Source organism: Dunckerocampus dactyliophorus, chromosome 3, assembly GCF_027744805.1.
Source record: "Dunckerocampus dactyliophorus isolate RoL2022-P2 chromosome 3, RoL_Ddac_1.1, whole genome shotgun sequence".
NCBI lineage: Eukaryota > Metazoa > Chordata > Actinopteri > Syngnathiformes > Syngnathidae > Dunckerocampus > Dunckerocampus dactyliophorus.
The window spans coordinates 9342674-9368393 of NC_072821.1; the positions used below are offsets into that span (position 1 = coordinate 9342674).

At 38.5% G+C, this 25720-nt stretch overlaps 1 protein-coding gene across 1 annotated transcript; it reads left to right on the forward strand.

Annotated features, from left to right (window-relative positions):
• Positions 1-4229: 4229 nt before the first annotated feature.
• tspan15 (tetraspanin 15) lies at positions 4230-24592 on the forward strand. Its single transcript, XM_054771658.1, has 8 exons — positions 4230-4379; positions 7710-7895; positions 8453-8527; positions 9174-9269; positions 15792-15905; positions 20184-20234; positions 21176-21292; positions 23187-24592. The coding sequence occupies exons 1-8, from the start codon at positions 4290-4292 to the stop codon at positions 23346-23348; spliced, it is 891 nt and encodes a 296-aa protein (XP_054627633.1). The 5' UTR covers positions 4230-4289; the 3' UTR covers positions 23349-24592.
• Positions 24593-25720: the final 1128 nt, after the last annotated feature.

Sequence of the window (25720 nt, forward strand, 5' to 3'; positions counted from 1 at the left end):
TAGATTTAGAAACTAGATAATACTAGATATTTTCTTGAATGAAGTTTAATAATTTTAAATTTGATAAGTAGATTTAATATAATAAATCTGGGTACGCTCTATGAAATTTGCTGTGCAGCCTTCACATTGATCCGAAATCAGCAAATCATTAAGACATGGTTGCTTAAAACGGGACTTTTTATTTTTTTTGCTTTCTTGAAATGTAGTTTTTGCAGTGTAGATATATTTTTTGTGTGTGAGTCCATTCTTAAATGTCAAAAGCTTAGAAACCAGTTTTATTCTTAATGTAAGACAAATATATATTTCCATCTGTTGTTGAAGAATAATCCAAATAAGGTTTTTAGCTCGGATTAGAAAAAAGAAAAACTTTATGGCAAAAAATATCTTCATAGAATTGGCTAGCTAAACCTTTCTTAATATCAGATTATTTTTCGCAAGTGGTAAGGTATTTTTCTTTTTAGGAAAAAAAAAGAAATGGTTGCTTAAAATAGGACTTTTTTGATTTTTTTTACTTTCTTGAAATTTAGTTTTTGCAGTGCATATGACATTTTTTAATAACGATTTTTTTTTTTTTTTTACTCTTCTGTGTTTTTGTTTACTATTTGATAATAAAACTCAAGATAAATCAAAATTTGGTTGAATGTGCACCGTAGTCAGTCGTTGTGCTTGGAACTGAGTCTTCATCACCTGGTGTGTTTACCAAGCACAGCTCTGTGTTTGCCGATAAAGGCTGTCAAGCATTCAGAGAGAAGGTTGTGGTGTTTGTTGCGTAATTTATATTTCCTACCCAGAAACTGCACCTGAAATGTGACAAAACAAAACAAACCCCAAAGATTCTGCGGGCAAGGTTTCTGTTGAATTTTGTTTGTTTGCCAACAAACTAAATGGCTGACATTCATTTGAAACTAGCTGGAGGACAAAATCTATGAATGTTTGAACAGACTTGTTTAACGTGCAAAATGTACCTGTTTTTCTTCAATAATGCAACAAAGCGTATATCCGACAAATGTCCAAAAAGCTTAGAATATCTGGTGATATATCGCCCTGTTTTTATTTTAATTTTGAGACCAGATGTGTGTGCTTCCAACCGTGTGTCTTTTTTCTGGCTCATTGTCTCTGCTGTATGTTCTATGAGTTTGGATGTGTTTGCACAGAGAATGAATGCCTGTAGGTGGAAACTGCTGACTTCAGCTTAACTATTATTTTTAGGGCCTGTGTTTACATGTGCATGTCCTCTGTGTGTGTGTGTGTGTGTGTGTATGTGTGTACACTATACATGTCTGAACTTATACAGTCGTCCCTCGCCACATGGCAAATTTTGCGACTTCACACTATCACTATAGTGGTTCATTATTAGTAAAAAAATATATATATATTTATATATATATGTACTGTGTATATATAAGCATTGTATGTATTTTTTTACATACCTTTTCAAGCATAAATGGCATAATGGCTAAATGAACAAAAATACAAATTTGAGGCATTCAAAAGATGCATTCAAAGACGCTGTGGATGACATGTAGTATTCTACACTGGTCACCAGGTGGCAGTAATGGTACTGTAATGTTCGGCAAGGCACACAAGCATCAGACTTGATCGCTGGAACAACAGGCTTTTATTGCAGGTTTGAATGATCTCACAACAAGCACAAAAACACCTGAAGAAAACATTGATGGTGCAAATAAGGCAAGCCTTTGGTTATTGTGTTTTAAATGAGGCAATTCACCTTAAATAAAGCTAAATATCCACTCCTCATTTTGTAATGACTTCCACAGATTTGTCTATTGATTTGCTTTTGTAATTGTCAAGTTACTTCCTGTTGATCGGAAAGGACGTTGATGGTAAGAGCTCGCTTTAAACTCGAGAGCTCGAGTTCTAAACTTTTTCAACTCTTTTGGAATTTTTTTTTTAGTATTCCTGACCACACTTTGTGATCACTCGTGACATCTCTGCCTTCGGTTCGGACTCACCAAAACAAACGAAGTGCTGACAGCCATTACAAGGCAAGCTAACCAGCTAGCCGCGGCTTTGAACGGCAACATAGATCTGGACACACACAACATTAATATTGGGTCAGTAAGTTGTCAATCATTCACATAAACAGCAGAAGCATATATGCAAATTATAACAACATCAGACAATATTTGAATCAATTCAATCGCGGAAACGTGGATTAACGTCGACAAAGGCATGGACTTTGAGCCGGAAGGTTATGAAATGATCTGCATTCACAGGAATAATAAAAGTGGAGGAGGAGTGGCGGTGTACGCGGACTAACATCTGAACTACAAAATGGTAAAGAACATGTCATTTGCTGTAGATAATATTTTGGAATGCATAACGATTGAAATCTGTAAAGGAAAAAACAAAAATGCATGAATAAGTTGGCATTGAAATGTCTGCGTATTGGATTAAAACAACCTTCACAGACATCAGTCAAAAAATAATCTTCGTATGGGGAGACTTCAATATTGATCTTCTGAATCCACACAAAAACAAGGTAATAGGTGACTTCATAGACACAATGTATAGCTTGAGTCTATATCCTAAAATCACCAGACCAAGCAGAATAACAGACCACTGTGCCCCCCGAATTGATAATATATTCACCAATGACTTTGATAACAACACAACTAATGACCATCTTCCAGTGTTTACAATTTACACCAAAAAAAGAAAGACCGGAGGACAAAAACACTCTCCAAAGACTACGTACAGTTTTAGTACATTTTCAAACAGGTAAAATGCTTCTAAATGCACCACACATTACAGCATTGTTAACATTGCACAGTGGATAATAAAACAAAATGTGTTTGCATTGATTTGTTGATTTGATCTTTTTTTTAATTGATTTGCAAGTTACATAGGTTCAGCTCGCCTACATTTTGAAGTTACGTGTGGTTGCTGGTGTGTATATTATGCAGAACGGACCGACAAGTCATTTTTTGCTGGTTCACAAGGGCTTCAGATATGTGACTTAAGATTTAGTTTTATAATTTATAGTGTTTTATATGGTCTCTGTGTTTACTTGGCAGTTGTGCACTCGCTTATGTGTGTAACCCACAGTTGTCCAAACTTTTGTTATCCACGAGGGCCGCATACTGAAACGCAAATGAGTGGGACCATTTTGATATTTTATGTATTTTTTAATTTTGTAAAAAGGCTAAAAAACCCCTTACATATATTTAAAGACATAGCTTGGTTTTATTAGTTATGAGTATCAACATGTCAGGTTCCTCTCATTACATTTGACCTTTTTGCTCTATTTTTTCCCATTTTTTTGGTTATAATTTTATTTTTACAATGTGTCGTGGGCCAATAAAAACGAAGCTGCGGGCCGCACTTTTGCAGTTGACAATAAAGAATGTTCAGAAAATGAGATGAGTGAAGTAGATCTGTGAAAGTTTTCATATATGCTCTAATCAGTCATCATGATCTGCTTAAACAATGTTAAAATGTATTAATATACACTTTTATGGCTGCTAAAATGGGAGCAAGTTGGACACTGGAACAGCTTGTCTTCTGATGCCTCCAAGGGCCCCACACTTAAAAAAAACCCTGCAATAAAGCACAGACTCAAGTCTGCAATTTTTTTGTTATTGTAGTGTTACTCTAGGTTGCTGTTTTAGGCATGTCAACTTTCACCTATACCAAATGATACTTTTGGCTGGAATGCTTTTGAATTAAAGCTGGACATAGGAAATTCCAAGTACAGTATTTCCTTTTTCCCTGTAGTCTGGAATGCAGGATGAAGCACATCAGGAAGCACCTTATAAACACTATTTGGTTGTCCTGTGTTTCTTAAAATGGCCCAATATATTGGTATATCGAGTACCTTGTTCATTTCCATAAATTATCCCCTCCAACGACGTCTCCTATCTTGTTTAGAAAAAAAATCATGTTGTACGTAGGCCTATGTGCATATATGAGAGGTGATGTTCAATGCATTGACAATTAGCAAACAGATATACACGACATCATACAATATATTCAACAACAATATATTCAAAGTGAGGGTCAAACAAACAGTAACTCGCTTCCAGCGTATTCCACAGTATTTCATCGCTCCAGCATACCCCCGCGACCATAGTGAGGACAAACGGTATAGAAAATGGATGGATGGATCGTATATCATCTTAGAAACTGAAGCGAACGTCATGGCGTTTGTGAACGTCTCCCTTCAGCCATTAGACTGCACGCGCCTCCAGGTGTGCAGACAACTACAATGCGGAAGTGAGGCGTCAGTCAACAAGACGGTGATCCAGACGTCCTCTGCCAACAGCACGATGCCTAACAATGACGGGACACGCTACTGCAAGAGATTCTCTTACATTTTCCTCAAATTCATCCTCTTCTCCTACGCCATCGTTTGGTTTGTGAGTAGTTTGTCTCTTATGCCTCGATGTTGTGGTGTGCGCGTTACTCGACAGTGACGCTGTGTTTACAAATACGTTTGTTAAGTTTAATTGTGTCACAGTGACAATGTACTTAGAACTTCTACGACTTGTTTTTCTCCCCCAAATAGTTGTAAGTTAGTTAATTCCTCTCCAAAGATCTTCCCACAACAAGGTGGCCACACCCTCTCTTACACCTTCACCTTGCTCTCATCTGCACTATACAGTGTGAACACGAGGCAATTAAGAAAGGAGATAAAGAACTTCCAGATTTTGTACCTATATCAAGGACTGTTATTGTAAACCTACTATGACGTCCACCAATAGCCTTTTCATACTTCATTACTTTCCGCGTGGTTATTGCGAAAATATGAGACAATGTGACAACAATATGAGGCGAGTAGGCATGGGCCGGTATGATAACCTTGGGCAAAAATATAACGATTTCGAGGTATTATAATTACAGCTCTAAAATGTGTTATTTTGAAATATCTTTATTGAAAAGAAGAGAAAAACTTTCAGTCATTTTGAAATATAATACAACATGCTGGAAATGGAACATCCATCCATCCATTTTCTATACCGCTTCTCCTCATTAGGGTCGCGGGGTATGCTGGAGCCTATCCCAGCTGACTTCGGGCGACAGGCGGGGTACACCCTGGACTGGTTGGTAGAACATACATATGCATTTGAAATAAATAACAAAAAAACGGAATTATTTCTAAATAAATAATGCAGTTCTTAATGCCGTCTATGGTGGCTTATCCTGCGGCTCATGCCACAAAACCATAAATATTTTCTTACTAAAAAAAACAAAGCAAACTGCAAATAAATGCAGTCACTGGCTCGATTGGTGGCTCAAAAAGGTCACAACATAAATAATAGAAAAAAACTCACCATGTTGCATTATTATTTCATAGGGTGGTGAATGTGCAGGTCAAAAATTCCACAAGTGTTTTTGCATTGTTGGATTGTGTATTTTCAGAGTTTTTATTAATTTGCTTGCGTCACCACATTTCACTTCCTTTTCTTCCGGGTCATGTGGTTGTTGCTTGTTGTTCAGTGGCAAGCGAACGGTTTATACCGCTCCTCGGCTACTGTCTCCTTCTGAAATCACATATCCACATTTGGTGACCTTCTACATGAGTTATATGTCCACTGATGACACTGTTGTAAATGGAGTAAATCTTTTAAATGTGCATTCCTTTTTGAAGGAGTCTTTCAATTGAGTACAATGTTTTCACTTAATAATGCTATAATGTATAATGTTTTGTCATTTACTATGCGTTTTAAGCTGCGAGTGTAGTGTCAATATGTTTGTTTATACTACCAGTGATGAAACAATGACATTTATTTTATGATTTATTAGGTTACGGTATTCATGTTATCATGTCGAAAATGTACTTGCTGTTATGTGCTTACACATAAGTTCGATAGCTGCAAAGCCGTATGAAATACACAATAAAATCCACATGCTATGGGATGCAAAACTCTGAGGGTGCTGCTTGATGCTAACGAGGCAGTTAACTTCAGTACGACAGTTAAGTTGCCGACTTTTGGCAACACAGCTCATGCCCGTGGTTTCAGCACATTGAAGCCCGGTTCCAACTGTGAGCAACAGCACAGGACATGACAAAGTATTTCCAAATAGTGGCTGCACCGGACCTGCACTTTATCTGATACCGTAGGACAGTATGATGGACTATTTTAGCTTATAACACCCAAAATATGATTCAACACAAAGAAGCAGAAGACCACTCATTCATTCATAGATCTTCTATGCCGCTTGTCCTTACTAGGGTGGCATGCTGGAGCCTACCCCATTTGACTTTGGGCGAGAGGCAGGGTTCAACAGCCAGTCGCAGGGCACATACACCAACAACCATTCACACTCACATTCATACCTATGGACAATATAGAGTCGGCAATTAACTTAACATGCATGTTTGGAATGTTGGAGGAAGCCGGAGTACCCGGAGAAAACCCACGCACGGATGGGGAGAACATGCATACTCCACACAGAGATGCCTACCGGAGATTTGAAGCAGAAGACGACTAAATTAAACATAAGCATCTTACAAATATCAATTATATATTGGTATCATATTTACTAGCTATTGAAAAGTTCTATCTGCGACCACTATTTGCAAACAGCTCAAAAACAAATGTTGAAGCAAAAATTAAAAAGTGGAAAAAAAAAAAAAGAGTTGACTACAAACAAAATAAGAAATAATCCAAACACGTAGTACATTACTAGACTTAATACAAGGGACAGAACTGCATTTTTTGTCGCAATCTAGCTGCTTTCAAAACATGCAATTATATAATGTTACAACTAAATGCATTACTTGGAACATTTTCAAAATTATTTTAATGACGACATTGTGAATGTATGAGCCCCTGTAAATAAAGTGGGACACTGTGTAGTAAGTAGTCTTTTATTAATGATGGACATGGAAATTAACAGTTGCATATGTCTTTATTTCACTTTAAAACGCTGTATAATAGTCATATTTGATAATGGTGGACATGTGGATTAACAGTTGCATCTATCTTTGTTTATCATAGATTCTTCATAGATGCAACATACTGTACATGACGTTAAACCGCTGCAATACACTCTCGAAAGCTTACGTTAAAAAAAAATCACAGCTTACCACGGTTAAAAAAAAAAAACACAACAAAAAAAGCAGTTTCTTTCGCTGTTTCTCTCATCGTGTTCTCTGCTGCAGCTGAGTGAGTGCGACCGGAAGAGCTGAACATCGCTGGTCTGTGTTTGTGTGTGAGAGGGGAGGGGCCAGGTAATCAGACGGGGTGCAGCACACAGACACACAGGAACAGAGCGACGGAATCTCCACGCAGCAAAAAAAAAAAGTTAATATATCGGTTACATAGTCACCGAAGTTGATTAATCGGTGATACGTCATAATTGGCCCAATTAATTGCCGTCAGGCTCTTTAAAAAAAAAAGTATGTCTTTTTATATTGCAAATTTTTCCAGCTTGTATTCATTGATCCCATGACCACCAGTGACCAGTGAAGTCCATCTCAGTTTGGCTCAACTACAGATGATAATTGGAGCTGGCCTTGATGGCTTACTGGCAAAGCCTCCAGAGAGGGTGAATTCACACATTACATTTGGTCCACTGATGAGTAAGAAGCCATTTCCATCAATCACTGCCATGTTATTTTTTATTCTGAAACATTTTGATCTGTCACATGTTGTGCAGCGTATGTGGCCCAGTGTTGATTTTGAACACATCTTATTTTACTTACTTTGACTGTTTCACCTGTCTTGTCTTTGTGTTTCCAGTTGATAGGTGGCTGCATCTTAGCGATCGGTATCTATGCTGAGGTGGAGCGACAGCGCTACAAGACACTGGAGGGGGTGTTTCTGGCCCCCGCTGTGATCCTCATCCTCTTGGGAATAGTTATGTTCATTGTTTCGTTCATCGGGGTCTTGGCGTCACTGAGGGACAATCTAGTTCTCCTCAAGATGGTGAGTAGTGCACCCATAGCTTCACCCATGGAGGTACAGGTAGCTTTTTTTCTGAACGTTGTTAAACACGAGGGCAGTAGTTTCACGCTGATTAAAGTATGAGAAGGATGCTTGACTTCTTATCACTTCCCACATATACATACATATATTTGAACATGAAAGGACTTGACTAAGTGACATTTACAGTGGGTGTTTTGTTGGGCCCATTGAGCTATGTGAGAAATTTCAAGTCAGATTGACTTGAAATTTCTGTGAGGTAAAACTATGGTGTTTAATAACAGCACCATTATGTGGTAATAATAGCACAGGAAACACAGTAGGGGTGCATTGATTGCCAAATTGTCACCCTTTTGCTTTTGTGTGCAGTGAGTTGTTAGCTCACACAAAAAACAGATGTGTGAAAACACCTTTAAATAATCATGTAGTATGTCACTGATGATAAAGACAGAGTGAACTCTGTCATATACCAGCCTTTAAAACCACTATTGTAACCAGTGTTAAATATATTCTTAAGTGACACTGTGTCTTAATGATTGTTGCTGTTTTGTTGGTCACAGTTCATGTACACACTGGCAGTGTGTCTCATCCTGGAGCTGCTTGGGGGAATCCTGGCACTAGTGTTCCGCAACCAGGTGAGTTGCTTTAACTGATGTTTCTACAAAATGTGTGTTGCACTATTAGTTTTCTTTTCAATTAGAACTTCAATCGGTGGGATCCTGTTCCGGCCAAACAGCAAGGCGTTACCACAAACTTTGAAAACAGGAAAATATCCATCTATCTTGGCAGTCACCCCTAATTGAAACGTTTTACGCCTAATTCAGTCATTTGCTATAACACCGAGTACCACACACACACACACACACACACACACACACACAATGTAACAACACCAATGGACCAACACCCTGTCACTGCTGATAAGGCGACTCTTCACAAACGAATGCTGGGGCAAATTAGTTAAATAAACAACATTAAATGGAAAGCATCATGGTAACGAACTTCCAAGAGATAACTTTTTTGTCTCTCTCTGGATGCTTGGACACTTGGCTTGATGTGATCCTGCCGTGCCAGATTGCGACTGGCAGATGTGGGCTGTCAGACTGTCACATTTCCATTTCCACTTGACTGGATCAGTCACCTTGACAAACCCCAACATTTCATCCTCAAACTTACCATTATGACATCAATTTTCCACAGTTTTTGGAACATGATGCTAACATTGTCACCCTATTATTATATACAAGCTACTTGATTCTCCCTTTTTCTCTTGCCCTCCAGACAGTGGATTTACTGAACAAGAACATACGAAGAGGCATAGTCAACTACTACGATGACTTGGACTTCAAAAACATAATGGACTTCGTTCAAAGGAAGGTACAGTCGTTTTACTCAAGTGTTTTACAATTTTAAACCAATAGTTCTTGGTTGCGGTTAATTGCGCTATTTGCCAGGTTGGATCATTGCATACATTCTGTGTCCAAAATAATTCGGAGCCATCACACTTTACCTGCTTAAATGTACACCATACTTCTGCACCATCTAACAGCCTGAGGCAGAAGATGGCATTACCGCGCTTATCAAAGCACATTGAGATGAATTGTCTGGCAGCTGCAGATGCATGAGGCTTTGAGATTAGGCAGACTACACAAAGGCATCTGATTAGCAAAAGATTAGAAAATGTTCTTTTAGGCAGGCTGGGCTTACAAGGTTGCTGCACAGCATGTGTGGTTAAGGATTGTGCAAGTGCTCTGAATGATCTTAGGGCTTAAAACCTACTAACTTGGTTAAGTTGTGAGGTAGGTAAAATAGTGGAATATAAACGGCAACCTCAGTTCTTCACTGTTCTGGCTGCTGGATGTGACAAGCCTTTCACATGTTGATGTAATGAATTGATTTCTGCATGTCACCATATCAAATTACATGTCTGGTAAGCAATTATTTTGTACAATCTGTAATTTTAAAACACTATGATAGCTTTCAAAAAATTTAATTTGGAGGGAGTTGCACACAGTCCCTCTTAAAATGTTAGACCGGGGTATTCAGGTGTTCAACTGAAATTGAAATAGGTCCAGATGCACAAAATTACCTCAAGCTAAGGCCCGGACCCAACAGCCCCCAACACATGTGCCATGGTCTCGGAACCTATGAGACAAACTGCTTTTGTGCTTCCAGAGGGAAGAATGAACATAAAAGTCTGTCCATTCTGGGTCGAAAGCTTTATTTCCTGCGTCCGCTTGACGCTAAAGAGCAATCCTTTTGATTAGTGACGGCTTATGTCACAACCAGTGGTTTATTTCAAAAGATGACCTTTCCCTTTGTATACTCCAATGGAAATATGGCATTTACAGTCATGTTTAAAAAGGGCCTTTAGACTGTTTCAAAATAACATCACATTATTATACAGTATGTTGAAACATATAGGAGACCATAAAATACAGTTAATATACAGATATTTTCATTAAATCGTTGCAGTCAAATCATCGTTTGCCACACAGTGTATTAAACCAAAATAAAAGGATGTACTGTATATTTGTACTCAGCATTCATACGAGAATACAAAAGTAAATTGCCAATAAATATGCGAACACTGCTGTACATTAAGAAGCCATAAAGAACAGGTAACATAGCAAATGCAGCAATCTCTCACTTTGATCGGCCACATTTCCATAGTCTTGTGGTTGTTTGGCACCAAAATTATCATGCATATTTATAAGTTCATCACTGTAGGCACTGATGGCATTTAGGCACAGCAGTTTTATATTACACTTTCAATACTTTATATTCAAATGAATCTAGCAGCAAGTACTGTGTTTGTAAAAATGTGGAAATAGATCAATAACTGGCATAAAAGAAAGGATAAAAGAGGAAGGCGTAATTGAAGTCGCACAAACATACTGCGGGCCATAAAAGAAAAACATCTTTAAAAATTCATGTTTCATCTCTTTACTGTAAATTTGATGAGTAAATCAGAAGCGTGGTCTGAGTGTGTGGTGGTCACCGGTTGCCTTTTAGAAGGGTCAGTCAGTCACTGCTCCACTGTCTGCTGCTTCAGGCACCTGTGTTGCACAGGCCTTAATTAATCCACGGAGTGTGTGAGGGAGGAGGCTGGCGCAGTGTAGGTGGGAAGGGTCCATTCATCACCACCAGCAATACACTTGCTGTAGATACACTCATTCTACCAGCAAACTTGTTTTAGCCACTCCGAAGAGTGTACTTAGTGTATTGTTGAGATTATTTCTCAGGAGTTATCCCATTGTTGAAAAGAAAATAATTGGCCTGTCCAGCTGCATAGTCCGGCGGTATTGTTCTTTCTTTCATCACAATCCACGAAGAATATATTTCCCATTTTCTGCAGATGTCTGAAACCTACTCTTACAAAGAACTCTATTTAAACACCATATCGTTACAATGTGCTCACACCGAGCACAATGATTGAGCATATTTTGTAGTTTGAGAAACTAGAACATTAATTTGCAAGGCCCACAAATATGTGGCTTTATGATGATATGGTATGGTTTTCATTTTTTTTTAACATGCGTGCAGATTACACTGGAGTACTTCATGTTACAATTCACAATTCCACATGTCTAAAAAGGAGTAGGAAGAAGCACAGCTTAATGAATCCTACTCCCTCTCTGCTTCACATCAATTGCTAATACATTTGTTCACTTCCTGTATTCAACATATTTACCAAATGTGAAGTAACTTAACAAAATGATCAGGATTAAGGTAGAATTAAGGTTTGTTGATCAAGAATGAATTTAAAGTTCCTTCCACTCTTTGTTTCTGTTGATGTAGTTTACTTCATATCCTTTGCACAGAATTCATGCCTTTCTCCGCATCACTCCAAGTTTCTCGCATTGTGAATAATTGAAGGGTTCGATGAATTGACTCAAATATTGCTTGATGTTATTATAGTTTCAATACATACCTCTGCTGTTGATATATATAATTGATAGTTTGTTGTTGGGTTTAATATTGTTTTATTGTTCCTCCATATAATAAAAGCAGTTGTTTTTAATATATATTAAAAAAAATAAATCTGTATTCTTTTGTTGTTGTCAGGATTTATACCAGTCATTTGTGGTCCGGATAGCCAAAGGATTCCACTTTCAGGTCTTCCTGTCCTGCCATTTTTTGTGTTTTATTGTGAATGTCATTGACAGTAGATACATGCGTTCCTAATTCCAGTAGTTCTTGTTGACCAGGACCTTGCAATGTGGTAGTGATGTCAAATATTATGTATATCCTTCCAACTGCATTGTTCTTTGTTTGTGGGTCGTATCCTCCATTTTCCTAGTCATGGTGATGTGATGTTTATCATCTGATTGGCCCATTCATTCATTCTTCAGCAGTAATGGCAGTGGTTTGGCTACCATAAAAAAAAAAAAAAATTAACTGTATTTGTCTAGATCCTTATCCAGATCCTCCTATCATTGACAACAAGCACTCCTGCCTTTTCTGCCCCCCATTTAGCTTGATGTAGAAGTTGCAGTTGGTGCCCCAAGTATCTTGAGTCTTTCCTTGCTTCCCCAAATTTTTTTTCTTGGTGATGGCGTTGTGTTGCGGTTTTGAATTCCCTGTTGTTGAACTTAACGATGATGACATGTGGTGTTGTTTCTGTCATACTGTGGAAGCATGCATCGATGTTGTTGGTATCTAAATCCACCTTCTTTGATTGTAGAAAATTGGCAATTTGTTCTGGTTCTCCTCTGTTCTCAATTGCCCTGGCATTTGATCTGGTTATAATTCGTAGCCCTCTGAGGATCACATTGTTCATTCGTGCATTGTGTTCAATCTCTTCAACTGCATCTTTCATTTGTTCTTTGTTTTTTCCTTTGCTTCTTTCTCTTCCTTAAGAGTGGCATGCAAGGCAGCATTACCATCCAGTAGTACCTTGATATAATCCTGTAGCACCTTGGCATCATTGCGTAGTGCTCTATTTTCCTCTGGTTTTTAACCTTAAGAGCAGCGCATAAGGTCGCATTATCATCTTATTGTACCTTGATATCAGCCCGTAGTGCCTTGGTATCATTACACAGTGCTCTATTTTACTCCTTAAGGTTTATGACCTCATCATGGATCTCAGAGAAGCTCCTCTTGAGGCTGTTATTCTGTCATTGCAGGCCACTTCGATCTTGCCTTATTTGTGCTGTTTCCTGCGGTTGCTCTTTAATGTCCTCCAAGGTGCAATATAACATCCAAACCATCTCAAGCCCCAATTCTAATTGTGAACCCAGATTGACATCCTTCGAGGCACCGTATACTCTACTGTAATGTCAAAACCTCCTCATTCAATGGCATATATGGCCCTGTTTCTGATTGTGAACCTGGATTTCCAGGGCAGGTGTCATTTCGTTCTGTGTGGCATTGTTGCTAGGCAATGATTTGCAAGCCCATTTTTTTGTGGTCTCAGTTGTCTTGTAAATTCATCTGTGCCACATATACAGGTACATTCAGTTTGTATTGGGACATCACAGAAGAGCATCATAGTGTTGCAACCACAAACTGCAAGCATTACTTGATTAGGTATACTGTACATGAACAATCTAAAACAAGAGCTGCCATCAAAAATGTGAACTTCACAAAGATAAGTAATTTGTTTTTTGTTGGGTCTATAAGAGATTTGATAAAACTGTCCCAGGAACCTAAATCAGTCAACATAATGCTTTAAAAGTGACGTTTATAGCAAATATTCTGATGCCAGACTGATAGAGCCCCATTAAATGTGTGGGCAGTTTCAGTAACAGAAGTATCTGTGCATTTATGTTTATTAAAAAAAAAAAAAGCTCACAGTTTTATGGCAAGTTTAGCATTAAGCATCATAAAATCCAAGCTGTATCCTCTTTCCTCCTGCACCAAAATGACTTTGGCCTCCTGTTCCCCTAGTTTGATTGTGACCCAGAGTCAGAAAAATAAACTGAACAAGTCCGTGTCATGAGGAGGTACAAGGCACGGCAGTAACTTCCTGGCATCCGTTTGCACACTGATCACCCACTTGGCAAACGGCAGACTAAACTAAATAGACTTAATTTATTCCATTCCTTTGTAGCTCATCCTTTCAGAACTATGTTTTCTCTGACTGTATGGCTCATTCTTTTTTCAGCTCACTTTCCCCGTTGTGATAAAATATTTATTGTGAGTACATAATGACAAAGCACAGCTGCTGTGCTACTATTCATGTGTTTTCTAAGAAGCACTTTATTTGAAAAATGGGCAGCTGTTATAATTGATGCCTTTTTAATTTCAATTCGTTGCATCGGTCCTATTGTGACATGAATTTTTTTACATGAAGGGCAACCTCATCAAAACAACTGCTACTACTTATTTGACTTTTGACGGAAGGTGATTCTCCTGAAAGGGTACCAGAGAAGGTGCTGTCACTTCAGGGGGCGTGACGCATAGACTACAGTGATTTGCAGTTGTAATAAAAAATAAATAAAATAAAAAAATGTTGCAAACACATTATTACAAAACACATTGGTTAAACGGTGTCAAATATTTTTTCTGGGTCTGTTGTGTATAAAACACAATCTGATGTCAATTTCAGCCTGTTTGCGCATTGCCAAAGACAACGAAGTGGTGAAACTTACGTTTCAGCTGCTGTGATTTCCAAAGTACAGCACCTCCATTGTGCACAAAACACATTTTGCTGCATCCAAAACATGTACTTTGACCAAACCCCGACAAAATGTGTAAACGGCATAGTCCACACACAATTTTTCCAGTTATAACTGAATGGAGATGTTTTCCAGGTGACACTTGTGTGTGCTGTGTTATTGACAGTCAGTCATTATTCCAGTTTGAGAGAAGAGTGTTTTCAAAACCTCTTCATGTACTGTATGTGTTGCTGCCTGTGTCATTTTCGGTTTCAAAATGTGTTTGCCCCATTCCTGATTTTGTATTTTTTTGCATGTTTGTCACACCTAAATGTTTCAGATCATCAAACAAATTAAAATATTAGACAATGACAACACAACTGAACACAAAATGCAGTTTTTATATGAAACTTTTTATTATTAAGGAAGAAAAAAATCCAAACCTACATGACCCTGTGTGAAAAAGTAACTGCCCCCTAAACCTAATAACTGGTTGGGCCACCAAAGAAATCAGGAAGGTGGGAAATACTTTTTCAGCAACTTAATAATACAATTCAAAGAAAGCAATAAGATATACAGTTGCGCTGAACATGATTCAATCCCTACTGTAAATTACATTTATTTTCAAAATGTACAAACTTGCAATAGATGGCCAATTTATAAAACAGTTCAGTTTGTAATATTAGATGTGTTGAGCTATTTAAATTGTTTTTGTTGTTTTATTGCAAACTGCTGCAAGTAAAAATAAAAAGTGCAAATCAATTTTAATTTATAATGAGGGTTGAATAATTTTGATAATTTTAAATGATAGTAACTACATACAGGTATTAACTAGATTACATTTTGCAAGTAACTTGCCCAACACATTTTCAGGTTGCGTGTTTATATTGTGTATAGGGATGACCCCAAAAGTTTATTTAAAAGGTACCGCAACATTTAGTACATAAACTTGCCAGTTTGGTGCGTTTTAATGTATGTGTCAGTTCCCCTCAGGAAATTTTCCTACTAATGTTGCCCTTGATTTTACCCCCCCCCCCCCCCCCCCAATCACCACAACCACCTGGACCCTGATTTTGAACTGCATGGAGGGACAAACACAGGCTCATAATTACATGCAAATTGTCCTGTTAATTATGTCTCATTTCAGGCCCTCAATGTTTCTGTCATCATGCCAAGCACATCAGAAACATTTTGTTTGTCCTCTTAATCATTTAGTTTTTTTCCCCTCCCCTACGCTTCTGTCACTTTTGAATAATTATGTAACCTTCCCTCTGTCACATCTCCTTTCTCTTGACAGTTTAAGTGTTGTGGTGGCCAAGACTATAAAGACTGGTCAGTCAACATGTACCACAACTGTTCTACACGGGGGCCACTGGCCTGTGGAGTGCCATATACCTGCTGTATAACTAAGGTGAGTGGTACATTATTGTACACAAACCTATTACATTACAATGCGCTTAAACAACAAGAACTTGATAAATGCATTTGCCAGTTGCAGGGATGCCAAGTAAATCCCTCTGCACACTCAAATGTGCTGCACTAATGTGAATTGAATATTGATCCACCTTGGTCATTTCATCTACAAGAAGTGAAAATGAAAGACAAGAGAGGAGTTGTTTCCTTCTTTGCAGCTATAACAACTTCCTCTCCACTGAGAAATCTTTCTACAAGATGTTGGTCTGTGTCTGTGGGAATTTGTGTCCATTTGTGAGGTCAGAGGTCCTGAGAAAGTGCTTAGTGCCATCTCTGTTCCGTTTCATCATCCAAACCCATTAACGCTTGCCTTTATGAAACACAAAAGCGCACTCCCCAACCTGTTCCCTCAAAGTTGGAAGCCATATTATAGTCATCCCTAGCCACTTTGCGTTTGGAACATCACTCTCTCACTCTATCGTGTTTTTTCTAAATTAATTAATTAATCAATAAATGATCGTTGTCTCATGGTCGACTATTATTCGTAAAAGAAAAAAATTTAAAAACAAGTCTATAGTGTTCTGGCGGCAGTAAAGTTACATTGAGACATTACGTTACCTTAACCATGCATGGAGTCAGCCATGAAAAAAAAAGTTCTCCTTCCATTCTGTGGAGAAGTGGTAAGTTTTTGGCGTCTTACTTTGTCCTCCGCCCCCTTGAAATCCTTTCTTAAATTTAGACTAAATAAATAGGGGGCCAACTAGTTAGCTCGGTAGCTTGCTATGCTTAAAGTGACGGCCGTCCCTGCAGAGATCCCATAGCTTGCACATTAGTTGCGCAACGTGGCGTAAACAAAGAATAATAAGGAGTGTAAAGGTGACTATAGCAGTATTGTTTCATGTCTACAGGGCTCTAATAATGGTAAAAACATATTTAGAAAATCAGAAACAGGTTTTATATGCACTAACTCTGAAAATGTTCAATTTATTAATATTGAATCTTACTTCGCGGAAATCGCTGTCTCGTCTGGAGCCAATTAACCGCGATAAATGAGGGACGACTGTATTGTGATTAGCTGTGCAATTAACATTCAGGAGGAAATGAGGGGTCATCCCACCATTTAAAGGTTAATTCAAAGGTTTTTCGCAATACTTTACACATATATTGTATGAATACAATGTATACGTATACGCTTGTTGAAGAGCACTGCTAGCATAGCTTGTGCATCAGTGTTGCCTGGGTCAGGAACTTTTTATCCCCCTCCTTCTTTCTTCGAAAGGTCTTTTCATTATAGTTTTATTTTTTATTTTTTACAAAAACAACCCCATGTCCCATAGAGCCCCCTTCCCAGTCCACTCAAAAATGTTCATCTCGTCCTCCTCAAGAGTCATGGTTCCATAACGAATGTCCATCCAAATGTACGCTGCGAAGACTTACTTGCATGAAAAGTGAGACAAGCAGCAACTCACAGTTCAGCGCCTCTAGTCCCAATCAAACAAGAGAATCAAGCATATGAGTAGTCCAGTGGAAACAATACCTGGAATGTCAGTAGGCCCCCACAAGACAGTGTCAACGAGCCTGTACCCTGTCTTCAGTCACTCCCGCAATTGCGTGCTGAGTTAATCAAAAAAGGGCCTCCATGTGTTATGAAATTTCTTCCCCACTGAGTTTAGTGAAAATTAATCTAGTAAGCGCTGCAGGGGAACTGCCAATTATCCATTTTTAGTGCCATAGAGGGACGAACAGTAACATGCATTGTCATCAGTTTTTATTTTCCTCCACTGTGCTCTTAACATCCCGAGCCAAGCGATATGTTGCCATGGCTATTAATCAGTGTACCCTTTCATAATGACACTGAATGCAGGCAGTTAAGGTGAACTTATCGGATCAATGAGAGGAAATCAAACCCACTCAAGGGAAAGAATCAGTTCAACTGGAGCCAATGTATGATGCAAGTTGGAAAAGTACTAGCCCGTCTAATATCAGGGCAGTAATATTACTTAAAATGGCCAGAAATATATAAATATATAAATGATAATTGCAGTTAAGACTATTTACAATGAAAGCCTCGAAACCGCCTTTCAATTTGTGTCCAAGTCTTTACGCCTTTTGACTTGCTAGACACTCTCAGGCAATTTGCACACCCACACATAACAACAGACGCCATTTGACTTCTTTAATTTATACACCTGACGCTTCCACAGCTAAAGCTCAGATCTTTGCCAAAGTTTCTTCACTAACTCACTCAATTGTCATGGCCCTGAAACTTTATCACAAATAGTCATCATATGCAGAGTCATAAACAGGCTATGTAGCCCATCTGTGACCACCAGCTGTAATCACACAGCTCAACTCCAGAGGCGTTTAAAAATATAACTGACAGCATACACGTTCAATGTTCCAATCTTATTTTGTAGAAAGACATTGAACAATACACACTTGTTTTAAATGCACATGAGGTAGTTCTCTAGAATATATAAATGACAAGTTTAGAAAATTTCTGTCCAAACTTCTAAAATATATCAGTTTCTTGAGTATAATTTGTCACATTTTACAAACACACTGCAGACCAGATTCAAGCCTCTTACCAAAAATAAAGTGCACGGCAGTATTTTGCTTTTACAAATACAGGAAATCATGCAGTTTTGGAGTTAGTTAATAAAATACGTAGTTAGAACTTCATAAAAATAATAATCTACAGAGAAAAAGGGGCAGTGGCTGACTTTCAGACTTTTGCAAAGGTAGATCGACTGAGTTTCATACTCAAGGATCCGTTGATGGAAATCGGCACCGAACCTGAGTCAGCCACGATGTGTGCCTGAAATGTCATAACTTCTATGAGTAGTTTGTGCAGATAATCGCCACAGATGGGCCTCAAGTTTGGAGGAATATCCTCCTTTTGACTGTATGTATTTGTTTGTGCAACTCATCTCATGCAAAACATGCACCCCTACTGTGTTGCCTGCTGTGCCATTTTTCTGACAAATGGACCGTGTTGTGACGCTGTTATTTAACTCCAAGTTTGACCTCGTAAGTCAGATTGACTTAAAATTTCCCACATGCCCTATGCAAAACACCCACTGTAACTTTAGGGTGTTAGCCGAAATGCCAAGAAATTAGGTACACGCCTTTAGGAGACTGACAAGCACATGTCTGTAATTTGGATGAAGATATAAAAAGAGAAGAGGGCTATATGATGGATGATCAAGCCAGAAGTCTTAGTCCAAGGGAGGAGAATTTTAAACTCAGTTGCAGCGCAGTGAGGCTAATAGAGGTGCGATATCATCTCTTCTTCTGGTTCCGGTCAAGACTCATGCAGCAGTATTTTGTACTAACTGAAGGGTCTTTGAAGATTTCTTAGGGCAACCTATTAACAGCATTCCGATAATCCAACAAAAGCATGAACAACTTTTTTCTGCATCAGGTAGTGGCAGGAATTTTCTGATTTTCTTTGTTTGCTAGATGGAAGAATGCTGTTGTCAAAAACAGGAAGTGAAAGTGAAAGTGAAAAAAGGAAGTGAAAAAAGGGGCTGAATACTTTTGCACGCCACACTTTTCAGTCTTTTATTTGTACAAAAATGTGAAACTCATGTATCATTTCACTTCTACTTCACAATTGTGAGCCGCTTCGTGTTTGGTCTTTCACATAAAATCCCAATAAAGTATGTTTTTGGTCGTAACGTGACAAAATGTGGAAAGGTTCAGATATACAGTGTAGATGTAAAGGTATATGAATATCTTTTATGCAGCCCTCTTAGATGTTCTGTTCACGCTGCTTTGTAATCATTGTACCTGTCTGCAGCGGCAGGCCTGCATATTATTTAAACTGACACAGCAGTTAACTCGACAAGTTTTAATTTTGTAGTTAAAGCGGTGGCAGCGGGGCAACGTCACCTGAGGTGTGTGTATGCGCACCTGTATTGATGGGTTTCATTTCTCGCTCACAAAGAAGTACAGTATTTGTTTACTGGAGATAATGGTATTTTTCGCAGAATGATTTTTATCCCATGCTCCTCCTTTGGCAAATCATATCCTGCAGTTTAAAGTGATGCTTCAATGATGTGATGACTAAAGGCAGTAGACGAAACGAGTTACACAGAATGATTAATCCACCTCCCCTCATCTCCTCTTCCTGTACCAGATGGCCAGATTGATGGTAGCTCATCTTGGGACCATATATTTTAATATCGCTGGCAGACACTGTCTTGTTTTTTCGCAGAATGTCTCACATTCATCTCTAACATATTCTAACTCTTGCTCCTGTTTTCATTTGCAGCCCAATGAAGTAGACAATACTTTGTGTGGATACAAGGTGTTGGAAAACGAGGTAAGGCAAGGCTACAAAACTGTAGAAAAGATGTCTAGATGTGACGTGGACTGTGTTACTAGCAGGAGCTTTATTTAAAAGTGGCAGCCAAAGGTAAACATTATAAAGTCAGTGTGCGTTCATGCATTGTCGGTGATTAGCATTCAGTTGTCCCAGCAGCACTGCCGCTGTAGTTACTGTTTCATGTGCCCAGTGTTACGGCTTTGTAGGGTGCTGATAAACTCTTTTTAATAGACAGTTGGTGCCACATTGTTTGTATTTGGCTTGAAAAACAACAGCAGTGTTTGTTTTTAAAAGGAAACCTAAAACTTGTTTTTATTACAATGTGTTTGCAGCTTGTCAATTGCAAAACTGATACTGTAGATACAAATACAATGCAATACAATACACACACCTAAAAGATAACACACTGAAGGGACACAGTGATGTGTAGAAAAACGTCACAAAAATTGTGTTTTTCTGTCACACACACGTGGACATTGGTGTACAAGTAATCAGAAAAAAACAATATTTCCATTTTCCAATGCAGCTTGCATGTGGCTCAATAGCAAGATGACAATGATGGCGGCATTGTTAAACACTGTAGAGGGCTGCAATGAAAAGCGACTGGTTGTAAAAAAGGAAAAATATAATACTGTGTTTATGTAATAAAAATAACTATTATGTAAAGGAAAAAAACTGTAAGATCATTGAATCGCTTGCAACTGGACTGTTCAGGTTGTACTGTAGGTTGTAGCATCCATTATTCCCCCAATAGACTGAACAGCCTGAACAGTCCCGTTACAATCGATTAAGTGCCCGGAGAGAATGACCTGGTTGAATGAGAATATTCACAGACAATGTTTCAAAAAAAGAACATCGTGTCAGGCTGCCAGCGCATTTGTCCGCGTCGTCTAATTTCTCCTCCTATTGTTGTCATTCCTCCGCTGTCACCACGGTAGCGTTTGGACCTGATTGACGTCATCCACATCAGAGGCTGCACCGACGCCTTCTTCATCTGGCTCACGGACAACTATAAGATTATTGCGGTACTTCTGCTGGGGATCCTGCTGCCTCAGGTACACACACGCACAGTATGCCTTCTTTTACTGTACTTACAACAGAGGCAGGTCGCTGATTTGTTAAAGGGAGGTTTACAAGAGGAGCAGCGTTCTATCACCCAGCCTTTCTAAATCAAAAACACCTTTTGTTGAAAGTTGGAAGCACATTCCTTTATTTAAAATATACCTCCATATTCAGCAGTCTGTAGGATTACCGTTAAATTGCTTCCTGGCTACTACCGACAGTCTGTTTGATGAAATGCATTTCACGCTCATCGCTTTCATTTACGCCCCTTTGCTCAAACTGTGTTTGATGGTGGGGAAATACAGTAGATGCTACATTACTTTGTACAGGAAATGCACATTTGAACTATTTTTCTCTGACACATTACAAATGAAGTACACACTACATGTTTGTGGGATATTTTTTTGTCAACTCCTCCAGAAGAACATTTGATTCAATGTTAGCCCTTTCAGCAGAAGCATAAATAAATACATAGATTTTAAAATAAAAATTAGAAAAGCAAGCACACGTGTAACACAAATGAAAGCTATTTTTCGAAAAATCAAGTTTTCCTTGTTCTTCTATCAGTCATATACTGTGTTCTTTCTATTCTATTCATTTTTAAAGTAAGTGTGGATGTGTGTATGCATTTATTTCATTAGTGAAGCTCACGCTAAATCACTGTTTTTGTGTGGATGAGAGGTCGAAACGCATAGAAAACGTCATTGTCTAAATTAGATTAGTCATCCCTCGCCACTTTGCGGTTTGAACACCGCTCCCTCACTCTATCGCGTTTTTTCAAAAAGTAATGAATAAGTTACCGCTGCTTCCTGGTTAACCCAGGCCTACTATTAGTCAAAAAATAATGAAACACAAGTCATGTAGTATTCTACACTGGTCACTAGGTGTCAGTAATGTTGATGAATCATTAGCTTACATGACATCTTAACTTGCACTGCATGGAGTCAGCCGTGGATGCAGAATGACAAAAAGTTCTCCTCCAATTACGTGTGGAAGTGGTACGTTTTTTGCTTCTTTCTTTGTCCTTCTTCCCCACTCAGTTTCAAACCCTTTTCTTAAATTTAGAATAAATAAATTGGAGGCTAACTAGTTAGATTGGTAGCTTTCTATACTTTGCAGAGTTCCCATAACCCGTGCGTAGGAGGTGCGCAAGGTGGTGAAAACAAATGTCACAGTGAGGATAGATTATTGATTGATGTCAGTCTTTTTTTGTAACACCATGCGATCAACCCATATTATGTCTGAGATACAACAGGGAACTTTCCCAATGCTAAAGTGCGAGTTATGTCTTATCGCTTATCATCCACTGTACTAGGTCATATGAGTGTAAAGGTGACTATGGGGGTGTTATTTTATGTCTAGAGGGCTCTAATAATTGTATAAACTGTATTTCGAAGGTCATGAACAAGTTTTCTACGCTCTCACGATGAAAATATGCCATTTACTAATACAGTATTAAATCCTACTTTGCTAAAATTGACTTGTCACGGTTGGGTCTGGAACCAATTAACCGTGATAAATGAGGGACTGCATTTACAATTTTTTTTTTTTTTTTCATGTTTTGATATCTTCATTTATTTATTTAATTTTGCTTGGTCACCCTCTCTGTTCATCCCAAAGGTGTTTGATGGACTTCTTTTACACCAAAATCTTCCAAACATGTCTATTAGGATCTTGCTTTGTGCATTGGGAACAGAACAGCCTTCCCCAAACTGTTTTCACAAACTGTTTTTCGCAATCTCTTAAATTTATTTTTCCCTTTTTGCATTCAAATATACAAAAATGTACAATGACTTCAATGAACAAATTTCATTCATTGGGATGGCCTGTTTCGGAGGGCATAGCGGTCAGGTCATGTGTGAACCCCCCTTCATTTTGTCTCCTTAGCTATTTGGCGTAGTCATCGCCTGGTTGTACATCACTCGAGTGGAAGACGCCATCAGCGAGTACGGTCACTACATGGATGCCCTTATGGACGTGCATGAGAGACAAGCCAAGAAGCAAGGCCGCATGGCTAAGTGGTTCATGTGTATGCCTGAGATGGACTAATGAAGAGCAGCAAACTGTCAGATGATGCTCTGTAGAATGACCACAGCCAGACCCACTATTTCATACCAGCTGTCTCATAGAAGGGATTTCTTCTCAGAGCTCTAGTTCGGTGCTCTCAGCAGCACTGTGCTCAGGGACAAACAACATGAAGTGAAATGCTGATGAAATCAAGACGACTGCTTCTTCACCCCCACCCCCACCCCACCCCCCCAACCCCCCACCGCGGGGTGGGGTTGAAGATAGTCCTGCTCGCTGTTGCAGTGCCAAGCACTTCAACAAAAATGCATCGCCATGACACGATAAGCTGCTCATATTATCAGTTGAGCCCAGAGCTCAAAACACTCTCGGGGATTTCAGGATGAAAATGAAGGTTTTTATGGTGTCAACCTGTAGCACCTCAGTCATTTTCATTTGCCAACTTTATATTCTACAGTATAAACATCCTCAGTGTTGCATATCTGAGTTACCAATTTCACTGCATGCAAACTGAAATAGGCTGTTTCTGACCCAAGTGAAATAATTAAGGTTTTTATAAATATTCAATATATTCTGTGCTGTATAAAAAGCGATGTGAAATTTAGTGGTGCTGTTTTTTTTAAAGCATTCAAAACGTAAATGTTGTTGTAATTTGATGGCATTGCAGGGTTAAACAATACGCATGAAGTTGATACTTGACTGGTGTGCATGCACTCCTTTTTTACTGAATCATGTGCCTTTTAAATTTGTTAAAGGTTTTAAATTTTAGAGCAAAAAATTAATCATTTCTTTTTTTTAATGCATTTGTCTGTATAAAACTGTAGAAGTATACTGTATGTAGGCTATTGCCTATTTGTTTTTGGTTGTTTGAAATGAAGTGAGTTTGACATGGATGCTTCTTGTACATGGGAGTGGGGGATCACTAAATAAATGACTTCTGACATCACTTCATGCTGCGTGTGGAAAGACATCAGCCTGAGTCGTTGAGAAATGTCTCAACTTGTCTTGCAAACTTTAAACATCGGGGTGAGTGTTTGAAACTGACCTGTTGTCTAAAATGTGATCCATATACGATTGTACAGAACATCTGATAAATATTCAGTGTTTCATTTTTCTCGTCAAAATCTTACACACAGCACCCCATGATGACAAACATTGAAATTGTTTGCAAATGTGTTAAATATCAGGCAAAGGTTGCGCATACTTACAGTATGTACATGAGATTTTAAATTTGCAAACATTTATAAAAATAACCCTTTTCATGTCATTATGGGGTGTTGTGTGTGTAGAATTATGAAGGGAATTTTTTCCCCTCATTTTCGAATAAAGCTGTCACATAACAAAATGTGGAAAACGTGAATACTTTTGCGATGTATGTGTCAAAACCTCAGTCCTATGGCTGTTTATTATAGTAAAAGCAAAATGATCTTTCTGTATTGTGCTTATGTAAATGTTAATTTTAATAAGACTCGTCTTTCATTTGATAGCCTACAATGATAACTAAGAAAGGATATGTACAAAAACATGATTTTACAATAATATTACTAATATGTTTAGCAAGTGTGGAAAAACATTGCTTAAACCTTGTTACCACTGCTTCTCCTCCAGCAGAACACAGTCCTAATTAATATTTTAGCACTGCACAAGGAGTAGTAGGAAGATTATTCTTCTATATCCCTAACAAGGACGAACAAGTTGTATTAAATGGTCTGGAGGAAGTGGTCATATTGCTCCACTCCAACAGCCCGCGGTTAAAAATAACTTTTTCCTTATTAGGCTTATGTCGACTCACTTATTTTACACTAGTTATTGGGCTTAGTTTCAAAGCTAAATGATGTCCTGCGGTGTGTTCAACCTTTGCATAATGCAGGTAAGAGCAAAGCGGGCTAAAACGCATGCAGTGTGTCATGTGCTGATTAGTCACAAAGTCCCCATGTGGTAATGTGATCATGAAGCTGATCATATGGGATCAGAAGTTCCACCACGCCTTACCGCAGCACTGCTTTTTGCGCCTTTACAAAGAAGCACAACCACAGTCAAAATCGACATTGCAAATCAAATGCATTCCAATACGGAAGCATACTTAGTGCTGTATCTAGTAAGGAAGTTCATAAATCACAATTTTGAGGTAACATTTCTTTGTCCCTTGTTGAAAGTACTACACAGTAGATCCCTGCTATAATAGCAAATAAACACGAGTAATTGAGATGCTCATATAACTTTTTTTTTTTGTGACACTCCTGGGTTGTGTTGCTGTATAGAGGCGCCACCATACGCTATGCCAGCTCGCTCCTCCCCCTCCAAACCCTTTTGCTAGCTTGAGGTTGACGACTTCTCTGATTATGGGTCATTATGCATAGAAGCACAATCCAAGGTGAAGCCCAAAATATGCCTCA